General features: G+C 41.1%; 1 protein-coding gene and 1 long non-coding RNA gene across 6 annotated transcripts in view; one reads left to right on the top strand and one right to left on the bottom strand.

The window, feature by feature from the left end:
- Nucleotides 1-20,507, bottom strand: part of EVA1C (eva-1 homolog C) — a 69,460-nt gene that overhangs the window by 17,432 nt on the left and 31,521 nt on the right. For 4 of the 5 annotated variants that reach the window (XM_005283915.4, XM_042855759.2, XM_042855760.2 and 1 more), the window contains exons 3-4: nt 16,801-16,924; nt 13,778-13,930 (exon numbers count right to left, since the gene is read on the bottom strand). In XM_005283915.4, the coding sequence (XP_005283972.1) occupies nt 13,778-13,930; nt 16,801-16,924 (277 nt within the window). The remainder of the gene's footprint in view (nt 1-13,777; nt 13,931-16,800; nt 16,925-20,507) is intronic. The other variant, XM_024102763.3, reaches the window with a different exon arrangement.
- On the top strand, nt 6,962-20,428 carry LOC135977271 (uncharacterized). Its single transcript, XR_010594681.1, has 3 exons — nt 6,962-7,663; nt 8,704-8,781; nt 18,487-20,428. It is a non-coding gene; the product is annotated as an uncharacterized LOC135977271 (long non-coding RNA).

Here is a 20,507-nt window from a genome sequence, read left to right as displayed (position 1 = left end):
GCGCGAGGTGTTTACAATGCTCACAACAGCAACGGTGAGCTGAGCGGGCTCCATGCTTGCCGTGGTATGGTGTCAGCAGGAGAGCAGAGATGCAGCGGAAGCAGTGGATGACGACGGATGCCACGAGAATAGATATTTATACTGAATGACGAGAGGACCTGCGAGGTGGATTCATGACACCAGGAGAGCAGAAGAGCAGAGTTGCAGGGGAAGCGGTGGATGACGACGGATGCCACGAGAATAGATATTTATACTGAATGACGAGAGGACCTGCGAGGTGGATTCATGACACCAGGAGAGCAGAAGAGCAGAGTTGCAGGGGAAGCGGTGGATGACGACGGGATGCCACGAGAATAGATATTTATAAAGAACGACGAGAGGACCTGCGAGGTGGATTCATGACACCAGGAGAGCAGAAGAGCAGAGTTGCAGGGGAAGCGGTGGATGACGACGGGATGCCACGAGAATAGATATTTATAAAGAACGACGAGAGGACCTGCGAGGTCGATTCATGGCACCAGGAGAGCAGGAGAGCAGAGTTGCAGCGGAAGTGGTGGTTGGATGACGACAGTTAGCAGTCCTACAGTAGGACTCCTACTGCACCATCTGCTGAAAGCAGTATGGCGTCTGCACGGAAAAAAGGCACGAAACGATTGTCTGCCTTTGCTTTCACGGAGGGAGGGGCGACTGACGACATGTACCCAAAACCACCTGCGACAATGTTTTTGCCCCATCAGGCATTGGGAGCTCAACCCATAATTCCAATGGGCAGCGGAGACTGCGGGAACTGTGGGATAGCTACCCATAGTGCAATGCTCCGAAAGTCGACGCTAGCCTTGGTAGTGTGGACGCACACCGCCGACTTAATGCACTTAGTGGGGACACACACAATCGACTGTATAAAATCGCTTCCTAAAAATTGACTTCTATAAATTCGACCTAATTTTGTAGTGTAGACATATTCTTTGAGTAGATTAGGTGGACATTTTTAGGACTCTTTAGGCAGCAAAATAGCTTATCTTGGCAAGTAAGAAAGAATCTAAAGAACGTTCTGTAGAGGAGCTATCAGATGATCCATATGGGAACTGTTCATGATAATAATATTGTCCTTGAAAGTTTAATTATATTTTCTACTACCTTTCTTGCTCTGCTGTTAATCTTATTTATATGAATGGTGTCTTATATGAGGCTCAAGCTATTGGCCTGCTTGTTTCATTCAAGTACAATGATATAATGAGGACATGTTTTATTTCAGTTTTTTTAGGTGTTGGTTCATGTTGCTGTTGAAGTTAATAGCTCCTTTTAGTTCATATTCATGTTGACTTTGGGTTAGGCTCCTCTACCTGAGCCATTCTTGGCACATCACATAGGTTGATAGGCTCTTGGCATCTAAATGTTTTGGAGGAAATTCCAGAATCTGCCTGGTTTCATGTTGGGTGGATCCATTCCAACCTTTCATGCTAATTATTTGTCCTTTTTTCTTTTACAGGAAGGTGTAGTTTTTCTAGGCCTTACATGCACAGTGTTATGACTAAAGAAAACTATTTAATTGCTCCCTATAGGCTATCCAATGTTTAACAGCTAAACAATTCAGTTCAAAATGTTCTACAACTTCATGTATACATTTTGTGTGGGCTTGTTATCTTTCCAATAACTCCCCACAGTTAGGATGCTGGCAAACATGTGGTTCAGTTGGCAGGAAGTCTGTATACTTAATATTAAAGAGTACATTTTCAAGAACAGGCTCAAAATGTGCCCCTGCAATTTTGCTCATGCAAACCTCCTCAAGCAGAAATTACACAGCTAAAACAAAGAGATGCATAAGCAGGTGAACTGCATATGCAGTTGCTGTTCAAATTCAAATTCAGGTTTTTGAATACACAGAATAGCAGGTGAAAATTATGGGACTGGATTGAGGTATCTTTGAAAATTTGGCTCAAGCGAGTGAGTCCATCCTTTTCTTGATTGAAGTGCCAACTTGTAGTAGTTGGTGCCTATTTATTCTTCTTCCGCCATGTATCACACTGTATTTCGGTTGTCTCACCTATTTCCTCTCTCTCTCCACTGTCCATTCTGAGCCTTTTTCTCTGTGTTCTTTCCCCCCCTGTATATTTCTAGTAGTTTTGTCTTCTATCCTTCATTTTTGTTTTTGTCCTTTACCTTGTTTTTTCATGCTAGCCCTTTCATTCCACTCTGTCCTCCTCTTGTCTCCAAGTTCCCCCACTTCAGTCTGCCATTCTTCCCCTCCCTCTCTGCTGCCACTGCTATATGGTCTCTCTCAGGCCTTATTTCACTGCTAATAAAGGTATACTTTTTACCTCAGGGTAGCTAACATGTAGGAGCTATCCTAAAATAAAAGAGACCAGGCACTTTAGCTTTACTGAGGTAAACTAGATGAAGTCAATTCTATATCCCCAATTCTATATCACTCAACTAATTTACCTCATGGTAAAACTAAAGTACCTTGTCTTCACTGTGCATTTACTGCAGGATAGCTCATATCAGCGTTTCTCAAATGAGGCCACTGTGGCTGACGTGGCTACCAGGACATTTTTTTGCTGCCACAACTGCCTCCAAAGCCTGGGCGGAGATTGGGGGCAAAACAACAGCCTCTCCCTCCAGCACTCCGCTGTTGCTCCAGAATAGCTGTTACCAAGGGCAGCGAGATAGGCTGCCTTGGTGTTTGTGCTGGCATCGCCAGCAGGGATTGGTGCCCTGCATCGCGCAGCCTCCCTGGGGGCTCCAGGCAACACGTCTGGATACACGTGGGGCTGGTGTGTGCAGCACTGGAGGCGGCTATGGTGTTTGGTTGCTGGGACACTCCCTTGGCAGCTCACACTCCCACTTGGCCAGGGCACTGGGAGCCTGGGATTCCACAGGCAGCCAGTGAGTTCCAGACCCACCTTCCCCGGGGCGGGCTCTTGCTGAAGGGCCAAGGGAGGCGGAGGCAGGGACAGAGACAGGGGTTTGTCAGAGCAGCCACCAGCAAGAATTGGTGGCCACACTCTAAGGCCACCACAAAATTTGTTTTGGGAACCCCTGGCTCATATGCATTTGTGACCCTAGAAACCCCTTGTTTTCATACCCTCCACACTACTGCAATAATATTTGTGCAAAATATGCCTTGTGAGGTGCAATATGAAAGCTAATAACATGCTGGTTATTGATATAATTTTACAATGCATATGTTAACATTATATGTAATGTTAAGAATTCCGTCTGCATGATGTTACTAGAACATGTTTAAGACCAGACAGCCTAGCCTAGGTAAAAGGTGATAAACTGATCTGTCCTAGACAAAAGAATGTGGATTTACCTCAATTCACATGTTTCAGAGTAGCAGCCGTGTTAGTCTGTATCCGCAAAAAGAACAGGAGTACTTGTGGCACCTTAGAGACTGACAAATTTATTAGAGCATAAGCTTTCATGAACTACAGCCCACTTATGCATCCGAAGAAGTGGGCTGTAGTCCACGAAAGCTTATGCTCTAATAAATTTGTTAGACTTTGAGGTGCCACAAGTACTCCTGTTCTTTTTGCTCAATTCACATATTAGCAATAAACAAAGCCATTGAGCTAAACCAGCAGGGTTTAACCCAGTGGTTCTCAAACTTTTGTACTGGTGACCCCTTCCACATAGCAAGCCTCTGAGTGCGACCCCCCCCCTTAAAAATTAAAAACACTTTTAAATATATTTAACACCATTATAAATGCTGGAGGAAAAGCTGGGTTTGGGGTGGAGGCTGACAGCTTGCTACCCCCCATGTAATAACCTCACGACCCCCTGAAGGGTCCCAACCCCCAGTTTGAGAACCCCTGGTTTAACCTGATCCTGAACTCAAGAAACAGAGAATGAACACAGCTTGTGCACCCCAGAGAGACACAGGAGACTGAATCCCCAGTATGACAAAGGCATCTTTTTTGGGATATAAGGAAGAGAGAGAGAGACTCCATCTTGATCCTTCACCTTAGGAGACAATGAAACTAACGATTTGATCTCTGTGATGGATCCTGGCCAGTAAAAGGCTGGAAAGGAGATTGGGGGTGAGAGAAACCATCGTAAACAAAGATTATCTTGCTAGATTAAGTTTTAGTCTTCTAGATGTGTGTTTTCACTTTTATTTGCTTGTAACCATTTCTACCTTTTCCCCTTGTACTTGGCATCACTTAATACAAGCTCTTTTGTTAATAAACTTGTTTTGCTTTCATTATCAATCAGTACTGGGTAAATTCAGTAAAGTGTGTGTTTCCAGAAAGCTAACAGGCTGGACTGTTTTACTGTCTCTGTAAAGGCAGCAAACCCAAGGCTTTCTCTGTGAGGGTCCACGAGAGGGACTGGTTCCTGCAATAGGACAATTCTGGGGCAAATTTGGGGCTGGAAGGGTCCTAAGGTCGGCCTGCAAGGACTAACCAAGTTGGAAAAAGTCCAGGTGAGGCTTGTGGGCTGCTGGCAGACTGATAAGATCAGAGCACTGGACCAAAGCTGCACAGCCACAAGGCACCCAGGGTTACAAGGCAAATGGTGGCCGAACCCCTCACTGGCCTGTGTGAACCCCCAAATGTCACAGCATTAGGTATCCTGAGGTAAAAAACACACTTTTTTAAGGAGTGAAAACAAGGCCTCTCTTTCCCTGAACTGCTAGTGCTACAGGGCTCTTTGCAGTATGTCTCTTGTCACAAACACTATGGGGATCACCCTCAACTAGCATTATTCAAGGGAGGGGAAGAATAAGCATAGCTTAAAGGAGGTTTGGAATATGAGAAGTATTCCTAGGGGAGATGGGTTAGTGGGCAAAGTGCAGGTGAGTCAGTCAAAGATACATAATAAATGCAATTTATCATATTACCATATCTGTGATGGGTAGGCGTGTGTATAAATAAATATGTTCACTTGTCATTCAAAGGGAACATTTAATAAAGTAAAATACAGTCTAAAATATTTCTGCCTCATCTGACCTGTATATTATATTATACTTGAAAAATTCATTTCTATGTCCATGTTATTTAACAAGAAAAATAAATCACTTTCCTTCAATAATGGAAAGCAGAGAATAATGCACTTTTCAAATGAGAGAGATTAATTCAAGATTGTGCAACCTTATGATATTTCTGGCAACAATGGTTTAAACACAGTAAGTAGGCTGTATTCTGAAAACAGGATCTGTTTTCCAGCTAAAGAGCATTACTTCAAAAAGAGTTTTTCTTTGAGGATCCAGTTCAGCAAGGAATTTAAACAAGTGCTTAACTTTAAGCATATGAGTGAATAGTCCCACGAACTCAGTGGGACTAAAGTGTGTACATAAAGCTAAGCACATGTGTAAGAGCTTTCCTGAACAGAGTTGAATTTAAGCATGCACTAAGGTTTGAAGGTAAGCACATACTATTTTTTTTTCTGGAATGCCTTAATGCTTAAATTAGATATGTGCTTGCATAGCTTGCTGAACCGGTACTTAAATGTTTGAAATGAATTGCTTGTGAAAGGTGGCTGATCGATGGAGCTGAAGGCTGAAGTCTTCCATCCACAGAACACAGACAATATAGAAAGTAGCAGTATAATCATCGCCACACTGCCAGTTTACCTCATCCTTCTCGGAAGGGACCCTCTCAAGAGAGAGAAGACAGTTAATTCTCCAGGCCCCTCTGCTGAGATTGCCAACTAGGTGCCAATAGTGTTGGGTGGTGGGTTTTGTGAAGCGGACATTTAGTTGAGTGGAACTGAGGAATATGGGGCCTTAAAAAGGGGGTTTAATACAGCAGGAAAATATCAGCTCTGACCTCAGTTATTTAACGAATTAGAAAGTCTTGTTTCCGGAGGAAGGACTCTTTCAGTTTGTAATTAGCTCTAGTCAGAAATGTTTTGGCATGCAAATTACATCTAGCCGCTGTAGCCATAAATCGTTCAGGATTTAATTAGTAGCAATTCTTCTGATTTCTTAAAGCTTCTCACATTTCAGCCTGTACTCTCTTTTCCTGCACACAAAACCTACAATTCAATGGACTGGCCAGAGCTCGCTGTAGCAGCAATTTTAGCCAAGCCTGTGAAACAATGTTCTGTCACTCCTTACTAATTGCTGTCCAGTACTATCCCACTGCCATGCACAGAGCCGGCCTAGCAATTATAGGGAGGGTTAATGAGATGGTTTTTTGGGATGCACCTCAAACATAGACCCAATTTACTTAGATTGTAAGCTTTTTGGAGGCAGGGACTGTCTTTTTTTTGGTCTGTGTTTGTACAGCCCCTAGCACAATAGGGTCCTGGTTCATGACTGGGGGTGCTAAGTGCTACGATAATACAAATAATAATTAATACATGTGTGTATGGGGAGAGGAGGTTGTTGCCAACTTCCTACTGCAGAAATAGAGCCCAGCTGCTTGTACCTTTCATCCCTGATCATTGGTTTTCATGACTTTATGTTTTCAAGGCTGTCTCCTCAATAAAAAGAGCTAGTCAGGACTTGCATTTTAAATAGTGTGAAATCTCTGCTTTCAGTTTATCAAACCAGGATGGCTCATGCTTTGCAGAGCCCAAAGGTCACTCTGGGGATAGGAATTGACTGGGGGAAACAATGCAATTCAGGAGCACATTAATGCTGGAAATTCCAAAAGAAGGACAATAACATGGCAATTTATGCAGGAGCATATTACATGGGGCCCAGAAGACACTCAGCTATGTTGCTAACTGTAGCAAATACATAGAATACATTGTGTTCATGAAACATATTCCTGATACCTTTCAGTTTCAGATCCAAGTACGTGAGTAAACAAAGCATGGATGCAATCTGCCCATTCAACAGGATGTCAACTCTGAAACCTAATGAGATGTTTTAAACATTATAATTGTTAACTATTTTACTGCTAATTATTTCAGCAGAAACTTCTCCACAGTGGTTGGATGTAGCAGCAGGCATTTGGACAAGCTGCAGTGGGAGAGGCTATGACTGCTGGGGTGGGAAGGGAAAAATTCAATTCATTCCCCTTCTCTGCAACTTCCAAGAGTAAAGTCAACTCCAGTAGCCAAAAGAGGAAGAGAAAGAGAAGATGTATCCCCTCCCCATATCAAAAGCCTCTCCTGCCTTTTGGTGGCAAATTCACATCTAATGTACTGCATGAGCCACACAAAACAGCATAGGCAATAGGAAGCTATTTTCATATTTCTGATCTCATACATCTTGGACAGTGCTGCAATTCAAATGCAAAATCCAGCACTCTGAGACATGGTGCAGATTTGTGCCAGTCCCAAAGCCTAACCTTCATCAGGTGTCTACAGCAAAATCAGCATCAAGATTGATTCCACCTGCTGGAGACAGCAAACAACGGTGCTGATGCAGCAAACAAGTTCTTTTCCTATCTCTGTCTGCTGCTAGGAGGAGGCAAAAAACAAAGACACCTAGGCTAGTACAGGAAACCACTCCTTTAAATTTGTAGTCACTGGAAGAAGTAGTTGTAACCCCACAAATTCTCAAGCTGGTCTCCTAGTGAAAGCCTTTATACATTAATGAAACACATTACTGCACAGCTAGCATCCATATAGTTGAGTTTGTAACCTGGGTTTACAGCAAGAGCAGTTAACCAGGTGCTCTCACCTCAAAAAGTGCAAATGCTGACTTTATAATTAAATTCAGAGGGAGAACAGATCAAAGAGGACATGTCTGGAAAATAAACAGGTAGGAGTGTGGATTGGACTTCCTCCTCTCAGTAGTTCTGCTTGGATTGCAATGACAGTATTTTTTGAAGGGAAACATATTGAAATACATGTATAACCAACTGAAAACAAGAAACAATAGCTTTTAGAACTAGGGATGTGCAAACTGAATCACATAAAAGGGAAACTGGCCCCCAATTTTTGCCCATCTCAAACTGTTTTTGAGGTTCAAAAAGTTTGGTTAATGACTCGTCATCTCTTTCCCTCTCCAACTCCCAGCACTGAGAGGGGTGGAAGGGGATTCCAAATGGCTGCTGCTCTCTTCCTGCCTTTAAATAACACCAGTAATCTCCTGCCGGTACTGTGGATCTCTCTCTTCTCACAACTTTCTTAAGTTTTCCCTTTTTCTTTCCCCTTTTTACAGCTGTCCCATGAAACAATCTGATTGTGGGCATGCAGCAGTTCCTGGCAGTGTCTATACTATGCCCTGAGCATTAAGTATTTTTTCCAGTTTGTTCATGGTGAGAAGTGCTCCAAGAGTGCTCCATGTCTATGTGCATGCAAATAATTAGTTAATACATAAATTACTAGTAGATGATATTCAAAAATAGGTAGCATGGTCCCTGGGTTTTGTAGGAGCAATAAGACTTGTGTACTGTAAATTGCTTCCCTTTACATAGCTCTGTACGTCAGCTCTTGACAAGAAGTGCTCTTGAATTTGCAGCAAAATGGTTGAAGGTTTCCTTTATTACATTGAATTAGGATGATCAGATGTCCTGATTTTATAGGGACAGTCCTGATTTTTGGGTCTTTTTCTTATATAGGCTCCTATTACCCCCCGCTCCCGTCCTGATTTTTCACATTTGCTGTCTGGTCACCCTACATTGAATGATCGCTGAATTGTTGGTATTTAAATGTCTAGCAATTTCGTAGATTCTGGTTGCATTAAACTATTCATGATTTCTGGAAATTAAAAGTGTATAATTAATAATGGGTATAATTACAACGGTGTAGGCATATTCTTTGAGCTGCCTGCAGTGATTTGTACTTTTACTTCTTTAGGGGGTGTTCTCCTCTCAGTGCACAGAGGGCTACATGTGGAAATCCCTCACACCAAGAGGACAACATACCCCTTACTATGTAAGCCACAAGCTTTTTGATGATTATTAATGAATAAACGATTTAGGGTCAAGTTCTTCCCTTAGCAACATGCACACAACTCCCACTTACCTCAGTGGGAATTGAGCACACATATCCAAGGTCATAATTAGGTTGTTGGTGCTTCAGGAAATGTATGTGTATGATCAATAAGGGAGAATAGATGTAATCTGTGTAAAAGTACATTTTAGTATCTTACCTTGAACATTTCAGCTAGGGGCTATCTATTATGCACCAACCCTTCTTTCAAGTACTTTCATGTGTTAATAAGAGTAATTTATGAATTTAGGAGTGTTTGTTGACCTGAAGCTTCCTTGCACTCTCTATGGTAACCTATGTTTTGGCACAATGCTTTATTTTCCTTTGGCTAATAAATTTTCTCTATTACATCTTGTTCCCATTCACATGTTACTAGGAATTAAAAAAAAAGAAAAGAACAGAACATGTTAGAAAAGACAATGCTGTATACAGAAAGAAACTGCTACAAACTTTTGGATTGGCTGAGCCCAGTTACAGTATCTTAAAAATATCTGGCACCATGAATTTTTAAGCAAAATTGTGCCTCACTAAATTGAGCTCAACAAGTTCTCATTTCTATTATGATGCTTTTGATAATCTTAGTGCAAAAAGGAAGTGACTTTCAATATATATTTGCCATACAATGTAGAAACATGTTAAAGATAATTAAAATGCAGTTGCACAGATATTTCTTTTCTATCTGGATAATGATGTCACCATAGTATATTACCTCCTCACAGTCACAAATGGATTGTCTTGTCAGAACACCCCTATAATACAGGGAAGTATTAGCTTAATTTTACAGGTGGGGAACTGAGGAACAGGTTAGATTAAGTGATTTGCCCAAGGTCACACACAATACCTGAGGCAGGGACTGAACACACATCTCCCATATCCCAGTGTCCTACCCCACTAGACCATCCTTCCTCCCTCCCCATTGTTATGTGTATCATATATAGCAGTACCTACTTCTATGTTCCTTGTACCCCCAAAGCTCCTGTTGAAATCAATGGAAATTTTGGGTTGCAAGGAATGCAGGATTGGGCCCACAAGTTCTAAGTATTTGTCTTCTTATATATCTTTTGACTTGTCATTTTTTCTTTAAAAAAAAAAAAAAAAAAGAGGCCTGATATTGCTCCACCCAAGATCCAGGACAGGACTCTTATTTCAATGGGAGCAGGTCTGAAATCAGTAGCTGACTGTGTTGTAAACACAGCTGTAACCATGTTAGCCAGCGTCCCTGTGTTCTCTTGAGACTGTAGGCAGAGTGGGAGAACAGCACCAAAGGCACAACATTTTCCCTTTCAGCTTTTTAGGGCGTTCACTTATAAGACCCTTTGACCCAGTTTTGATTTTAATTCTGTTCATTCATCCACTCTTACTCCCCACCCCTTCACAAAATAGGATTTAACTTTCTTCCGTCAATTCGGATGCTTTGATATGTATGCAGACACAAGCGATATAATCACGTGTACATCTGTAGATATAGACATTCACACACACTTCTAAATCAAAATATCTGTCTAGGTTTTATACCATGCATCTCACCATGATCCCTGGGTATCTAAGTTAAATACTATTGTCAATATGGAGTTTGAATAGTCCTGCTTGAAATGAAAATCTTTGCTTTTTTCTGAATACAATGTTCAAATATTTCTGGAGTTTGTCCCCTTTCCTCCAGTGATTAATTTGTGCCAGGGCTGAGCCCTGGCACCTCGAGGCTTGGCAGTTCATAGCCCCGGCACCTCTGGGCTTGCTGCATCAGTTATGAATATAAAAAAAAAATTACTTGAGCCCAGGCACCTCTTTCATTACAAATTAAGCCCTGCGTTCCTCCCTCAGATCTGAACTGACTCTACTCTTGGAACACATGAAGGGTAGGATTTTCAAAAGCACTCAGTGCTAGCTTAACTCTGCTCCTGTTGAAGTCAGTGGGAACATGACCTTCAAGAGGTAGAGTTAGGCTAATGCTTCTGGTGTCCCACTGAAGATGTATGGGGTATAAACACTCAGGCTTCAAGGCATAAGCCCAACATCTGATTAATGGAAGCTAGAAAGAAATTTTTCTTGTGGGCAAGTTATTCCATAATGCCCTTCTGCAGGGTTTCTTGCACCTTCCTTTGAAGCAGTTGGTGCTGGCCAATGTTGGAGACAGAATACTGGACTAGAAGGACCACTGGTCTGACCTATGGCAATTCCTGCGTTCCCTTGTTAAAGGCATAGGAAGCTAAACTGCACTGGTAAGCATGACTTTGAGCATTCCCATCAACTCAGCTGGGCCAAATCCTCAGAGGCCCTGACCCCTTGCCACTCCTGCTCAAGTAGTGCCTTTGGAGTTGGCCCTCAGAGGGGCTCATTCCAAGAAGCAGAAGTGGCAGTGCAGAATCGATAAAGGGGCTCAGCAACTCAAAGAATCAGGGCAATAACATCTCAAACTTTGGAACAAGAACAGCTTTAGATCTCATTTTCATCCTTCGGGGCTGGGGAAACTAAACAATAACAGAACATTCAGCATGGCCTAGAGTAGTGTTTCCCAAACGTGGGACACCACTTGTGTAGGGAAAGCACCTGGCAGGCCGGGCCAGTTTGTTTACCTGCCACATCCGCAGGTCCGGCCGATCGCGGCTCCCACTGGCCGTGGTTCACTGCTCCAGGCCAATGGGGGCTGCTGGAAATGGCGCGGGCCAAGGGATGTGCTGGCCGCCACTTCCTGCAGCTCCCATTGGCCAGGAGCAGCAAACCGCGGCCAGTGGGAGCCACGATTGGCTGGACCTGCGGATGCGGCAGGTAAACAAACCGGCCTGGCCTGCCAGGGGCTTTCCCTACACAAGCGGCATCCCAAGTTTGGGAAACACTGGCCTAGAGGATTCTTAGCTTGTATTTATGTATGAGAGAGTATGCTTTTTGCATCTGTTTTTAATTCTTAAAGTGTTATGTATTTTATCTGGGCCCCATTTGAATCAAGCCTCTGAAAATCAGTCAATCGGCTTTACAAGTTTAGGGAGAATTTAGAATAGTTCTATAATAGTGTCAGTTCTAAGCTGCTTCTTGTAATGAGTTACTTATCAACTCTATTCAATGGGATGCAAGGTCACCAAAACCTAGAAAAGATTCTAATTAATTCAGTACCCAACACCACTGGCAGTTTGACCCAGTACTGAACGACTGAATGGTGATGAAATCCTGGCTCCATTGGAAGTTTTGCCATTGACTTCGGTGGGGGCAGCATTTCACCTCACCTAATTTCTTCCCTGATGTAAACTAAAAGGTTCTCATGTCTGCACTATGAGGCAAAGAAAGAAATTGTAGGATTCAAAGGTCTTAGGGCTGATCTGCACACAAAGTCAAACAGAGATAACAACAGGTGTAAATTAAAACTAATTTAATTATTGTGCTGCAAGTCAGTGTGCAGGTACTCTTATTTTCTAATAAAAATAGCAAAAATTAATTGAGCCCAAATCATTTTGTTATTGACTTTAGCTAAATTGACTGTAGCCTTTTTTGTTCTGCCATTAGTGTAGCCACACACAGAGGTGCACTGACCGCAACAAAATCAGTTTTAGGAAATCAATTTCATTACATTGGTGCAAGTTTGCATGTAGACCAGGGGTTCCCAGACTTTTTGCTGGCATGACACTATTTTAACGAATTATTTTCTCCCAGACTCCCAGACAGCATGGAGGATCTCATTTTGAAGAGCAAAATGGCATCCTCCACACAACATGACCTCGCATGCACTGCCGATTTGTAGTACCACCAGAAGATCTGAACCATTTGCATAAAAATAATCATAAGCTTTTATCTGCTTTATTGGTATTGATTTTTTACTGAGTTTTTGTATAAGCACTGAATATAATTTTCAGCTAATACACTTTTTAATAGTACATATAAAGCTAAATAGAAATATTGGCTTGCAGACAAATGGTTTTGTAGAATAATTATTGATCCCCTCTTAATGTTGTAAGTATTTCTCACTAGTGGATGAAATATACCTCTGTGCAGAGGGCCACCACAAATTCTATGCATCAGTTAAATCCCACTGAACCCCTCAATACAGGGCTTCAGTGGGACTTGACTGGTGCACAGATCTTGTGCTAGTCCTCACAGTGAAATTCTCTCCAAACATCTTGAATGTCACCCACTGAATATCTTTCATTTATTCAATGGTTTGTACTAGCCTTAAGCACTCACATAGCTACAGTTTAAGGTTATCTAACTTAAAGGCAGCTGCAATAATATACTTTAAATGGTCTATTTCCTGCCATGCCTCAGCTGAGTTTGTTATTGACCGGTTATTATTTATTATTTACAGTAGCACCCACTGCTTGCCTTCTTTCTATACATTTGAAAAGGGTATAGTCCCTGCCTGAAGGAATTTCACAGTCTAAGGACAAATACTATTATTTATTTGTATTAAAGTAGCATCTATAGACCCCTATTATGGACCCGGACTCAGTTTTGCTAGGAGCTATACAAACCCTGAACAAAGAGATGGACCATGCCCAAGACATTACAATTCAAGTATAAGACAAGAGCCAACAGTGAGTACAGACAGACAGGGAGCACAGGGCAAGGATAAGACAAGCATTATAAGCAGCTGTCACAGCACATTGGCTGCCTAACCATTGTCAGAAGCAGACAGAGGTTAGGGGGAAAGGGAAAGCAAACAGGGATATTTACTACAAGTTAATTAGATTCACAACAGACCTCAGGAGTAGAACTTTTAAAACTATTGCTGGACCATTTTCTAGACTGCAAATGTTATATCTCAGCTACACTTCTGATGTAATTTTTGTTCTTCAGCCTGGACACTTTGTGTTTTTTAAAAATACTAGTTCTCATTAACAGCTGATCAGATGCTATTCCAAAGAACAGTGGATCTTGCATATCAACTTTTCTATCTGTTTTCTACATTTCCACATTTCTTTTAAGAAGGCTGTATAAACACACTAAAACTTACCAAATTGAGGGGCATGGCCCACTTCTGTAGAGCAGATGTCCTTCTCATGTGCTGATCTGCCATATGTGGCAGAATAGATGTTAAGAAACTTTGACTCTTTACAGTGGAGTTTCAGTTCTTCGTTTTCACACGCTGATTTGGTTTTATGTTCAGCTAAAATAGAAACCAATAACAATGCTATATTATGAGGTGGACTGTTAATGGTTAATTAATGAAATGTGGCATACCTACAAGGAGGAACTCAACCAAACAGCAGAGGGGAAAGTTAACTCCTTCAAGATTGTTCCCTCATTTTAAATTAATTAAAAAAATAATTTTCCCATTCTTCTCTCCCACTGGCTCATCCTCTATGGCCTGCTTTATAAAAATACTCATTACAATAAATCTAATCTCTCTTTGCTTCTCCAAAGGACATGGCCACATTCTCCACTGCTTCGTTGCTGAGTGGCTCAGCCCACACATTAATAATATAGATGGTCTGCATCACTTGGTGCCACAGCATACAGCTGAAGTGAGCGCCAAAGAATTCTAGGCACTGTGGTATAAGAATGGTTCGATTTCAAATGTTGGTCTCAGCCACAGCCATTTAATTCCAGTGAAGGCAATGGGTTTGCACAGGTCTGACTGAGAGCGGAGGTTAGCCCATTCTGTTAAACATCTTTCAAAATGGGTCATGAAAACAGGAAAAGGGGGTTACACAGCTGAAAAGGGGCAAAGGGAAACCTTATTGTTATCAGGGATGTTGATGTGAAGTACTAAGATCAGACTGGAGAGACGAAAACGTCATATCTATTCATAAAACAAACTTAATCGTTTCATCTGAAATACAAGAGACATAGCTTTGATTTCCTTGGGAATAATCCAGTTCCCCGCACTAGAGCAGACAGAAAGTAGTCACTTTTAAACATTCTTTGTATTGACTCGCTGATTATTAGTTGTTTAGAAGTGCAAATGGTGCTGCACAACAGGAAAGTTGTGTGAAGCAAACAAAAAATGTTCTGATCTGGGGGGCTAACAGCCTAAAACTATGTTCTGGGTTTGTACAGCACCTAGCACAATGGGATCCTGGTCCATGACTGAGGTTCCTAGAGGCTACCGCAATACAAATAATAAAGAAACCAGAAGCTGTTATACGGACAAGCCAACCCAGTTGCCTAGGATAAGAATATAATGAAGACTTTTGTAGCTATACCATACTAATAAAGAAAAAATAGCATTCCTAGTGAGACTAAAAACTACATGAAGCTGAAATCTAAGAATTAGGAAGAGTACTTAAGCACATGCTTGAAGACAATGGGTACACCTAAACAGGGATAAAAGACTCCTGGCATGGCTGCAGTTGGCCCAGATCAGCTGACTTGGGCTGCGAGGCTAAAACGTGCTGTGTAGCCATTCGGATTCAGGCTCGAGCTGGAGTCCGAAGTCTAGGACCTTCCACCCTTGCAGTGTCCCAGAGCTTGGGTTCCAGTGTGAGCCCGAACAGCTACACAGCAATTTTTCAGCCCCGGTGCCTGAGTCAGCTGACCTGGACAGGTTATTTATCCCTGTCTAGACCCAGGGGCTTGACGTTATGCATATGCACAAGAGCTTTCCTGAATATAGGGATGTTTTCCAAAATCAGGCCTAAGAATGTTAATATCATACTGAGAAGTATAAATCTTATGTTGAGATAGATTAGATTGTTCGCACTCACCTTGAAACCTATTACTTAAAGCAATTCTGCAGACAGGAAACTCCATTAAATATACTTTTAGATAGCTTTTGTAAAAGTGAAATCACAAAGTCAATCATATATATGAAATATCTGTGCTACAGTAGATGAAAAATATCAAGTGACTTTAAAAAAACAAAGAAAATCCCAATCCACTGAGATCCATAAAATGAAAACGCTTTTTAATGACAGACCTAAATATAATATCCAGGATACATACAAATATAACAGATAGAAATCCTAGAAAGTAAGTATGCAGGCACATGTTTATTTTTCTGAAGACAGGTTCACCTATTAATATCAGTGATGGGAGTCAATGTGTTGGTGCTATTTCACAGTTAGTGATTCCTTATCTGAGCTTCCTGTCCTTGACGTTGAGGTCCTACACAATTCAGTCTCTCTTCACCTATTTGTATCTTGTGTCACCCCCTCTCTCCCCTCTCCTGTTCCTTATTGCCAGTCTTGATGCTCTGTTTCCTTGCTCCTTCCACAATCCCCCTTGTGCTTCGATGATGCTCCCCCTATACATGGAATATCTTCTCTGCGTGGCAAAGTCACTACCCTCTGAAAATGCAAATGCCTTCTCGAAGACCCATTTCCACTATACAAAAAATTTGCTAGCACATAATGGCTAGGGGCTGGGGAGTTGGAATTCACTCTTCTAATTAATAAGATAAAACTTAAAAAAAAATTCAAACTCTTGATTGTTATTTCCCTGTTCTCCACCCTTCCTATTTTTCTCTTGTGTTTGTATGAGTGCCCATTGAAGCAATGACTGTCCCTTTACATTTGTTGTAAGAACCTACCGGCATTTGAGGTTCTACTGAAATATAAATAGTTTATCATGTATATTTATTCTTATGTGTCCACTGAAAACAAATCTCTGTTATGCACAAAAACTGGCTATGGCTGAACTTCAAAAGATTCTGAGGTTTTGTTCCAGCTATCTAGGCATTTTTTCCCACACTCATCACCATGGTATCTAGCCTTTTGACATTTGTATGCTTTTAATCCAAACCACTTTTTGTGAAAAATGTCATAATATTCCTCTCTAAAGTATGAGCTTTTTCAGCCTTTTTTTTTTTAACTTTATGTCTTAGATTCTGACAAACTGTACTAGCAGTTACATTGGTAGCAAGCATGTGAATATTGCAGACAAGATGGAAAGCTAAGATAAAGTAGAAATACAAGCTGCTATTAATCTTAAAATCTGAAAACTTCATGTAGATTTATGCAAAGCTTTCTGCATTGGCATTATAACCAAAACAAATGAAACACAAAAATGAACTCGCCTGTTGTAGAAATTACTTACTAGGTTTGCATTTAAAGGAGACAAGGAGGTATTTAGTGGTTCCTGGACATAGATCAGGTCCAAAAACCCGACTATTGACAAGGAGTTGGCAGGCTCTCTGGTTCTGGCATTCATCCAGTACTTTCTAGAACAACGGGCAAAAAGGATAGTCTTGAAAACAAGATATGAAGCTATACAGCAACCAAAACTCTTAGCTGTATTTTACTCTATACATGAAAGAAATTATTCAGCGGCACTGGGTTTTTGTCATAGATGCATTAAAAAAAAAAAAGATATATGACAGGAATAAGACCATGTCTGTGCTGGGCTTTGATTAGTGGTTGAAAATCCTGGGTGAGTTCCTTTGAAACACAGTTCAAACTAAGGACTTGATGCAGCAAGGTACTTAAGCACATGATGAACTTTAAGCACATGAGTAGACTCAGTAGGGACTACTCGTGTCCTTAGAGTTAGGCACATGTTGAAATACCTTCCTCAATCAGGGCCTAAATCCATTTCAGACTTGATTTGGTTAGCCAGTAAAGATGTGCCCAAGCTACTTTAAAACGATTTTTAAAAAACTCAGACCTTTATCTACATCAATTGGTTTTTCTAATAATATCCCACTATTCCTATTGTGCTGCTCCAGCAAGTAATCAGTAATTGTAAGGGTGAGAGGAGTAGAGTAGAAAGGCTTACAATGTTATAACCATGTTGTCAACTAGACCTGCTCTGAGCAGGGTGAAAGAACATGGTGGTTGGCAGGCCAGAAGCTGTTTACAGTAGCACTTACACTTTGCTACTGCTGCTGGAGCTGGAGCTGTATCAGTGGTAGCGATGGTGGGAAATCTTAAGGAAAAAAGGACAGTGTAAACACTGCCAAAGATGGTTTTGAATCCAGTTTTAATACAATTCTGCAATGCCGAATCATGTCTGAAAACAGTTTGGGTGTAACTGTGTTTAAACCAAGTTTAATAGGCAGTTTGTTTAAAACAAACAAAAGGAAGTATTTCTTCACACAACGCACAGGAACTCTTTGTCAGAGGATGTTGTGAAGGCTATGACTATAACAGGGTTCAAAAAAGAACTAGATAAATTCATGGAGGATAGGTTCATTAATGGCTGTTAGCCAGAATGGGCAGGGATGGTATCCCTAGCCTCTGTTTGCCAGAAGTTGGGAGTGTGCGACAGGGGATGGATCACTTGGTTATTATTACCTGTTCTGTTCATTCTCTCTGGGGCACCTGGCATTGGCCACTGTCAGAAGACAGGATACTGGGCTAGATGGACCTTTGGTTTGACCTAGTATGGCCGTTTTTATGTTCTTAAAACTCAGTTTTCAAAACATGGTAAAAAACCCAATGTAGACAGGGATTTTTAAACATTATTTCTGAGTCATCTGTATTATCTCCATGGTTTCTTATGCTTAATAATGCAGCAAATTGTGATATTTGGTATATTCTCTTTAGGTCATCAATCTTAATCCAGTCCAAGACAGTAGTGACTGAAAAGCATTATTCTCTGATAGCTGTAGGTGCCAATGTAAAAATGCTTTGGCCGTTACTGTCCAGTTTCTAGTCAGAAGGAGCTAAATTCATCCCTGACATAGCTCTACCAACTTCAATGGATTTACACCAGGGATGAATTTAAACCAAGTGTTCAAATCACAACAATTGCACTAATTGACACTCTTGTTTCCACTTTCAGAAAAGATGCCAATAGCTGAACTATCATCATCCTTGGACACAATCCCTCCGGAACAGAAATGATGCACATTGGCAGCATATCACAATGATCCTATAAAGTTCTGGCCCCTTTTGTTCCTTTTTGTGGCGAAAAAGGACTTAAATCCAACACTTTTCATGAGCATTACATTGCTATTAAATTGTTTAAAGGGGAAGAAAAAGGACTGAGAACTTAGTTTGGTCACTCAATTTTTCTTTTAAAATGTTTCAAGTCAAATGGCACACCTTCATTGGAATTGTTCAGGAAAGACTCAGTTAAACAAAATCAGAAGAAATTTAGCTCTTGAACAAGTGGGCATAACTGACTCCCATTGAGTTCAATGAACATTGCATCTGTTTACACCTGAGCGGAACCATCATCTGTACATCTCTTTATAGTGGTATCTCTTTATACAAAGAGTGCTCACATTTTGCACTGACTCAGCTGTGCAAAAACATCCGTCTCCTTATATTATCATAATTAGATAGCATTATTAGTAAGGTTATAAACCTACTGGGACAGATCTAACTTTGCTTTTATCCTTTCACTAGAAGGCTACTGTATAAAATGCCAGCTATTCTTTCTCCTTTCTGTAAGATAATACTATGCTTGATTATGCAGATCTCAGACCGTGTTCCACAGAGAGGGACAGAATGAGATCATCAGCGTTCTTTTCCAAGAATTCCGTTTACAATATGTCTTTTCTATTTGACAGAGTCAGAGCTTTCTGGGATGCAAAGCCAGACACTTAACTTTCATATCTGTAGTTCTGAACAGTGAAAAAGGAAAATATCTGTAAAAATTTATATTATTTTACAATGCAGTTGTCAGCTGAGATGTGTAGTGTACTCAAGAAAAATTGTTCATGGAAACCTCCCAGAGACCTTCAGGACTCAAGAACTCAAATTAATCATGGGTGTCACTCTACTGAAGTCAATGAAATGACACCAAGGATGCATTTGGCCCCACATTTTTTTAGTGGACAGCTGTACTTTCACATGGCCCCAAGGTCATTCATGGAATATCTTTAGATGTTAGTTGTAGTTTGCATGGACAAGCCACGTTTTTAAAACTCTGTGTCACAACACTGTTTTTATAAAAGGATGTTATACTAAATCACTTATTAATACTATTATTAATGGATGGAATGTAGATTCCCTGCTGACATGAAGCAATGGAACTAGGGTGACCAGATGTTCTGATTTTATAGGGACAGTCCCGATTTTTGGGTCTTTTTCTTACCTAGGCTCCTATTACCTCCCACCCCCTGTCCCGATTTTTCACACTTGCTGTCTGGTCACCCTAAATGGAACAGCTGTAAGCACTAAGGCCTTGATTCTGCAAAGTACCCCTGTTCTGTAGAGCTCTTAAACACATCTTTACTTTAAGCATATGTTTAAATCCCATTGAGTTCCCATTGACAATGCTTTGCTGAAGCATAGCCTAACCGAGGAACTCTAGCCCTTCTTTACTGTGCTGAAACAAGCTCTTGACTATACTCGAAGGGCGGACTTCCTCAACTTATGTAAAGAAATTCCCATGACAGCAAGTAATGAACTGCAATGTAAGCCATACTCTACTCTGTATGTGAAGCAACTCTTAGGATATTATTGGTAAACCTCAATATTCCTGTCAAATTTATGATAAAGTAGGTTGTTGTGGCCAGAGAGTTTTCTCAGCTTTGCCATGCTGGTGATCCAGGTTCAAGTGCTGTTATCTGACACTCTGGGTGATTAATTTGGCTCAGTATGTTCAGCTGCTGGGGTAAGCCGTGCCTCATGTCAGGGGTCCTTGAGACTGATTAAGACTATTCTGACCAGATCGGCTTGGCTAAAAGGATGGGTGTTGAGGGCCTCAAAAATGGGGGGTTAAGTGTGGAAAAAGGGGAGGTTAGTATAGAAGGAACCCTGAAAATCTTTTTCAAGCCTACAGGAATAATAAAACCTATTCACCTGATATCTCTGCTGGTCTAAAGTGTGCCATTTTGTGTTATATACCAGTTG

This window comes from Chrysemys picta, chromosome 1 (genome assembly GCF_011386835.1).
Source record: "Chrysemys picta bellii isolate R12L10 chromosome 1, ASM1138683v2, whole genome shotgun sequence".
Taxonomy (NCBI): Eukaryota; Metazoa; Chordata; order Testudines; family Emydidae; genus Chrysemys; species Chrysemys picta.
This window is presented reverse-complemented; position numbering and strand designations above follow the sequence as displayed.